The following is a 6,880-nucleotide window of genomic DNA, read 5'->3' as shown; positions in this document are numbered from 1 at the left end:
CCATCTTCCTCCCCACCTTCCCACAACTCGTGAGCCAAAATTTATTCATTTATTCTCTATAAAAAGCCTCTCATTTCCTTAAACTCATCGAGTACTGATGCCATTGAAACACAAAAAGAAGTTCAAGAAAATCAAGGGATTGTTCAAGGAGCAATCAACTTTACATACAGAAGAAGTTTAGAAAATCGTCTGATGGATATGGAGTTCACTAGTCTGTTGAATACTTCATTGGATCTTAATGCCAAACCCCTCAGAATTCTCGACGACCACCCGATTATACCGGTACGTGTGTTTCTTGACTTTGTGATATCATAGCTGAGTGTGAAATGCTCTGGTTCTGAGGCTTGTTTGGGTTTGTGCAGAAACAAGAGTTGGGAAGCAATTTGTTCGAGTTGGGAAGAGATATGACAGTGAAAGAGGAGGTGAGTAAACTACACACACTTGGTGATATAGTTTCTTGATACACATATATTTTAGTATTTTCTCACGAATCATGAGCGATTTTGAAAAGGGTCTACGAATTATATTTTAAGTATTTTCTGTGGAACAGATCAAGAATGAATCTTGGGGAATCATAAAATTTGGTGAGCAAAATGATTATGGTACAATGCTTTGTGTCATCTTATGACATGCCCCCACAAACTGACATAGGATTGAAAACATTATGTTTTAAAACTCAACCTCTGTTTCAGAGGTCTGAATAAAAAGATTTCATAAATTGGACAAAGAAATTGGAGTATAAACGAAAAGGGATTGTGTTGAAAATGAAACAGATCAATTATTCATGCTGGCTTCCGTTGAATGTCTCTGGTGTGATAATCTCTTTCCTGTTTCCACATTTCAGAGAGATGCCTTGATGGAGGAACTGAACAGAGTGACTGCTGAAAACAAGAAGCTCACAGAATTATTGACAGCAATGTGTGAGAATTGCACTGAAGTGAGGAACCAGTTACTGGAATACACAACCAAGAATTGTGGGGAGGATAATAATAACAATAACAATACAGTAGCATTGAAGAAGAGGAAAGCTGAAAGCAACATCAACAACGGTGGGAACAACAATATTGACGAAAAAAATAACAATACTGGCGCTTCTGAGAGCAGCTCTAGTGGTGAAGATTCGTCCAAGAAACGCAAGGAAGAACACATCAAACCGAAGATTTCGCGTACTTGTGTTAGAACAGAAGTATCTGATACAAGCCTTGTAAGTTCGATCTTCTTGACGACTGTGATCTGAATGATCGTGTAACTTTTTATAATGTACCGGAATTTTTTTGGTTGAATTCTTGGTGCTGAAAGATGATATTGTCTGTTAATTATAGATAGTGAAGGATGGGTATCACTGGAGGAAATATGGACAGAAAGTGACCAGGGATAACCCTTCTCCAAGAGCTTACTTCAAGTGTTCTTTTGCTCCTACATGCCCTGTCAAAAAGAAGGTAATTTGGAGCACTCTGAATATTTGTTTCACATAATAATGTGTTACATACGCAAACATCTATTGAAAATGAAGACAGAGTTCTAAGCGTTGCGTTTCTTTTTCAGGTTCAGAGGAGCGTAGAAGATCACTCAATAGTAGTAGCAACTTATGAAGGAGAGCACAATCATCCTCAACCTTCAAAACTCGAGCCAAACACCGGTTCCAATAGAGGCATGACGCTTGGCACAGCGCCTAGCTCGAGTTCATCTGGTCCAACAATCACTCTTGACCTGACAAAACCGAAGTCGAGTCATGAAGAAACAAGAAACTTAAGGGGTCAGATTGATGCACCAGAACTCCAACACTATTTCGTGGAACAGATGGCTTCAACTTTGACGAAGGATCCTAATTTCAAAGCAGCCTTGGCAGCTGCCATCACAGGAAAGTTTCTTCGACAAAATGAGAAGATGTGAACTGGTAAAAAGAAAGGGTCTAAAGAGGACGCAGTTGTGTGATTCATATCTATATGTATCCAAGTTGAAGAGTTCTTTACTTCGCCTGATCAAAAAATTCAAAACGAGTTGGATAGCGTAACTCGATTGAATTCGGTCTAGCATAGAATTGGTTACATGGAAACGGGTCATTCTTGTCGAGTGCTGTGACGTAAGTACAGGAATGAAGATTTCAAAGTAGAATTCGTGAAAATTAGATGATTGTTTTAGATTGAAACATATGTAGCAAATGAGCATATTCTTAAAGGAAATTTGAAACTAATTTGGTATCCAAAACATTCTTTTACACTAGAAAAAAAGAACATAATCACTAAACAGAGAACATACTTGATTAAGAAAGAATAGTAGGTAATGAAAGAACGAACATTTTATAACGATTTGTACACAAGACTTTGTCCAACATTAAGTCAAATCAGAAGTGTGGGAAACTACGATCTTCACATAATAAATTACAGGCAGAAGAGTTAAAACAAGAACATTCCTACACAGACAAGCCCAAATCATCAATATCTTTAGCTAATTCAAGTTCCAAGATATCATCAGGTCGTTTATCTTCGTTTATCGACGTGGTTCCCTCATTCTTATCCTTTGAATCACATGAATTGACACAGTCCTGATGTCTGAAACAGCTGATGAGATGGTCGTTTGTAATTCCGGCCACTTGCATGAATGAGTAGATGGCTGTAGGACCAACTCCTCGAAATCCTCTTCTAACTAGGTCTTTGCTTATGGTATCTGCTTTTGATATCTTAATTGGAACTTGCCGAGGATAGCGGAAATTGCCAACAATGGGCTTGTAGTTTACAAAACCCCAAATGTATCTGTCAAATGATCCAAGCTCATCTACAATCTGCGTAATCAATACACATACATGAACATTAGACCAACCATTCAATATTTTAAAGTGGAGAATACAAAATTGGGAAATCTTATCCTAGCACAAACAAGTTTCTCCCACGGAAAGAATGGAATCACATTGGGAACTGAGACTACAGATGATTTGGAGAAAGCAGCTTCATTTGCTAGCTTGCATACTATCAGGTTACGTTCCCTAGTGATTCTACATCTGTACAGAATTTTTGCTTCAACATTTGTTAAAGACAGTTCTAAATCAAATGGTTCGAGTTTCTGTTAAATTTACAACGAAATAATTATCTCCTTCGATCAAAAGTCTTCAACGCTGTCAGTTCTGTTAGCTAATGAAATTTTAAGTTTCCTAAAGAATCCATTGGCAACATTCCAGCAAGTTTTTGAAAGCAATCAGACTCAGTAATACTTGAACAACCGAAATTGCTTATACACAGTAACTGGTATTGTATAGCGACCAGACAATTAACCTAATGTTTGAATGATTAATTTTTCCCTACACAGATTCGGGATATGAACCACCTCAATATTTTCCATTCAAATGACACAGGTCCGATATGCAAAACAAGAAATGAGGGTATTTCAGAAAAAATATTAATTCCACCGAACTTTAACTATTCAAATTTAAAATAAGAAATCAGTACATACCTTACAAATTTGGCGTGCATTTTCAATAATTCCTCGCAGCTTTAGTTCAGACAAAAGAGAACTTGCAGAAGTTCCAGGTGTTGCTATTTTCTTCTCATTTAATTTTGACACAGCAACAGGATCAAAGTTCAGAAATACTTCTCTGAACACCGATAAATAAACAATGAATCAGGATCCTAAACTACAGAATGAGACAAAACTGTAAATTTACTTATTATGTCTATTGTCAGACTAACTGCTAAGATACCTGAATAAATGTCTTTTGCTAAGAATGACAGGCCAAGTTAATTCAGCCAATGCAGTGGAAAAGCTTAACAATTCAAAAAGTTTACTGCAAATTGTCAGAAGCAGATGAATGAGTATTGGGCAAGCAATAAAATAATGCCATCTATATTGAGCAAAACACAGAATAAAATGAGTCGCAGAAGATACATACTTGTCATTATGAACAGGAAGTCCCCATTCTTCATCATGGAAAGCAGCATATGATGAATCTTTTATGAAAAGCAAGCCAATCAGCACAAGGAAATTCAAATGCAGCTAAATAAGTATTCAGAGGCATCATGTAATCAAAGGGCAGCGCAAGTCAACAAAATACATAGAGGGACGACAGCATAATGCAACATGAAAAAAATAAAAATATGTTTTCATTCAAGACAATTAAGAACACATCGCATCTCTGGGCAGCATCTGACATATCAACAACAATGGGTTGACTTAAGGGAGATGTGCTTCAAAGGCATTTTGTTGCTTCCAGTGCAGCAGCTATACGTAAACACTCATTGGTCACTGAAGACATAACTTTATTTCCTTATTAACTCATGAAGTCATTTAAAAGTGAAAAATAAACCTATATGAATATATATCTTATACACCAATCATAATTATAACAACAAATTGACAAATACTAAAATCACATCTGCAATAACAGAAGTAACTATAAAGGATTTCATATTCTACAGGCACAAACATTCTGGTAGGTACATTTTTTTATTAGGCTTCTAGCGATTTGGGTCATCAGCTGTTACTTTTAACCAGCCTTTTACCTATAACTAAAAACTCTAACATCAGTTAATTTGACACAGAGCTCTCCAATTAGGGAAGAATCTCACTCAAAGTTTACGATAGGGAACTCAGCAAATTAGGTAGGAGAGAAAATATATGAAGTTATGGAAATATTTCCTCAACAGAAAAAACTACATACGGCGAAAGCCAACGGAGCCTGTAATTGCGAACCAAGTTACATCGATCACATCAGATCACCTTGTGCTTCTAAACAGATTTTTAGGGGGAAAAACATATGAGATTTTGATTCACTCTTGAGAAGCCTGCATGCTCAAATTTCTTTCGATGTAAAAATAAAAGATTCTAAGAGCTCTTATTCTTATCAATTTATAAGGAATGGGAATGTTGTGGATTATTAGTTGTTTTTCTTTTTCTTTCTTTTTATCTCAAATTTTGTATTGGAGGCACACAGAAGACGAATATTCGGCAATCGAGAATGATAAATGCTTGCACAACAGCAAATTCTTACATTCAGAAATGATGGAGAGCAAAAATTGTAAGGTTAAATTTCTATAAAACATATTAAATGACTAATAAACTAAGAAATATGTGAATCAGAAAACCAATCCAGAAAAAAATCCTCATCCACTCACTGATAAAAAAAAAACTCCACGCTCATGAGACTGTATTTCAAATTGTGGCATCCCAAAACGTTATGCTTTGCGACCGAATGCTAATAAAGCCAAAGAGACACTAAGAATTTCTTAGAAGACAAGATTGTAAGAAACTTTCAAGGGGTTATAACACAACTCTTTCCAGTTCCCCTTTTCTCTTAGTAATTACTAATGAAAATTTTCGTAAACTAGTAGGCAACAAGGATGTTGGAGGTCCTATATGCGACATTTCAGCATAGCTAATTGTTTCTTTGATATCTGCGTACATGCCCTAACAGATGACTGTCCATTATAAATGAACATATTTTCAAAACAGATAATAAATAGACTGCCAAACCGAAACATACACGACGAAGATTATGCTGAACAAATATGGTCTCACGGGAAACAAATGAAGAATGTAAATCCAGAAGATAATGTAGAAGGGATTACCGCACTCGTTAATACTCTTAAAATACCCAACAAGAACCATAACCAAATAATGTTGGATCTCAAGAAAAGAAATGACGAAAATGCTAAAGCAACTAGGCCACCAAACACGATATACCTAGCTCTACAAATTCAAGAAGCATGCATAGCACATACCGGTGTTAGAAGTCACCCAAGCACACCTTTTCTGAACCACACCCACCCCGTTCACCTCGCCCTCATTCTCGCCCCTTACTTCTTTCCCATTTCTGTCAACTCTTCCAAATTTGTCCACTTTCGAGCTAAATATCAACTTCCCTCGCATAGGCGGGGTCTTCGGGGTAGCACTTCGTCGGCTAATTCTCCCGGTTGACGCCCTGCTTTGAGAAGATTCGGACGAGGCGTCTGAAGAACATGAAACATTAAGGGACAAATTCGGCTGCCGCTGCCTCAGAATCGACACGGTACTGCCTGCATTCTTCCCCAAACCCTCCGGTGAGGAAACTTTCTCTGTCTTCATCTCCATATTCGGCAATGTCGCCGGAGATTTCTTCCCCTTGACCTCATCCATACCTGAAGGTTTTTCTACCTTTCCAATTTTCAGCTTCAATATCGGCTTCCGTAATTCCACAGATCTGGCTTTGTTTCCAGCTGGTCCAAGCACCGGTCGAACCTCCAGTTCTTCAGCATTAATCGATTTAACCCTCGGCGCCCCAGACATTGTCAATTTACTCGAATAAATACGGGTTTCTGAAGTGAGATGTCAAGATCATAGCTTGAGGTAAATTAGGGCTTTTCAAGTGAGATTTTGAAATTGCATTGAGTGAAGGAGATGCGTGCACGAGATCGGGACACTAGACGGATACTAAAAAGGGCACTTCAATTTCATATGACCACATAATCAGTAGCAGGAGAAGCGACGGCAATTAGTCCTCGGCGGCCGTGACTCCGGGCGGCGGTTAATAGACAGCGGCTAGCCGTAGTTGTTTCAGAGAGAGAAGTGAGTGAGAGTTTATAAATATGGACGGATTGATCGTTCGAACCGTTTAATGCTTGCCACTTCACATAGGGCAACCATGTTGGACTTTTCACTTTTTCTTTAGATTTAAGCACTTTTTTTATTACAATTTTCAAAAAAAAAAAAAAGAAATTGTATTCACATACTTTAGATAATAAATTATTATTATTTAAAACCTCACTCTAAATAATAAGGAAAGTTGGTGAAAAATCTTCAATCAAAATATTTTTTTGGGTTCACTCCTTACCCACAAAATTGTGGTACTATGTCATACAAAACGTGGTACACTTCATGTAGAAATGTGGTATACTTCATGTAGAAATGTGGT

The 6,880-nt window shown here is 37.3% G+C and overlaps 2 protein-coding genes across 2 annotated transcripts; one reads left to right on the top strand and one right to left on the bottom strand.

Annotated features, from left to right (window-relative positions):
- LOC140975729 (probable WRKY transcription factor 40) lies at positions 1-2,192 on the top strand. The gene is made up of 5 exons (XM_073439612.1): positions 1-282; positions 363-422; positions 845-1,204; positions 1,323-1,439; positions 1,546-2,192. The coding sequence occupies exons 1-5, from the start codon at positions 193-195 to the stop codon at positions 1,891-1,893; spliced, it is 975 nt and encodes a 324-aa protein (XP_073295713.1). The 5' UTR covers positions 1-192; the 3' UTR covers positions 1,894-2,192.
- Positions 1,900-6,601, bottom strand: LOC140975728 (uncharacterized). The gene is made up of 5 exons (XM_073439611.1): positions 5,712-6,601; positions 3,884-3,941; positions 3,695-3,778; positions 3,448-3,589; positions 1,900-2,782 (listed from the first exon to the last, which is right to left on the bottom strand). The coding sequence occupies exons 1-5, from the start codon at positions 6,253-6,255 to the stop codon at positions 2,414-2,416; spliced, it is 1,197 nt and encodes a 398-aa protein (XP_073295712.1). The 5' UTR covers positions 6,256-6,601; the 3' UTR covers positions 1,900-2,413.
- Between the last annotated feature and the right edge of the window lie 279 nt (positions 6,602-6,880).

This window comes from Primulina huaijiensis, chromosome 4, assembly GCF_012295235.1.
Source record: "Primulina huaijiensis isolate GDHJ02 chromosome 4, ASM1229523v2, whole genome shotgun sequence".
NCBI lineage: Eukaryota > Viridiplantae > Streptophyta > Magnoliopsida > Lamiales > Gesneriaceae > Primulina > Primulina huaijiensis.
The sequence above is the reverse complement of the archived record's forward strand: the minus strand, read 5'-3'. Positions and strand labels throughout refer to the sequence as shown.

Bases quoted from the DNA above. Each gene is read 5' to 3' on its own strand.
- LOC140975729 (XM_073439612.1), top strand. From the start codon at position 193: ATGGATATGGAGTTCACTAGTCTGTTGAATACTTCATTGGATCTTAAT. The intron at 283-362 runs GTACGTGTGTTT...GGGTTTGTGCAG, and splicing joins ACGACCACCCGATTATACCG to AAACAAGAGTTGGGAAGCAA. The intron at 1,440-1,545 runs GTAATTTGGAGC...TTTCTTTTTCAG, and splicing joins CATGCCCTGTCAAAAAGAAG to GTTCAGAGGAGCGTAGAAGA.
- LOC140975728 (XM_073439611.1), bottom strand. From the start codon at position 6,255: ATGTCTGGGGCGCCGAGGGTTAAATCGATTAATGCTGAAGAACTGGAG. The intron at 3,779-3,883 runs GTATGTATCTTC...GACAATTTGCAG, and splicing joins CTTCCTGTTCATAATGACAA to TAAACTTTTTGAATTGTTAA. The intron at 2,783-3,447 runs GTATGTACTGAT...TTGATTACGCAG, and splicing joins ATGCACGCCAAATTTGTAAG to ATTGTAGATGAGCTTGGATC.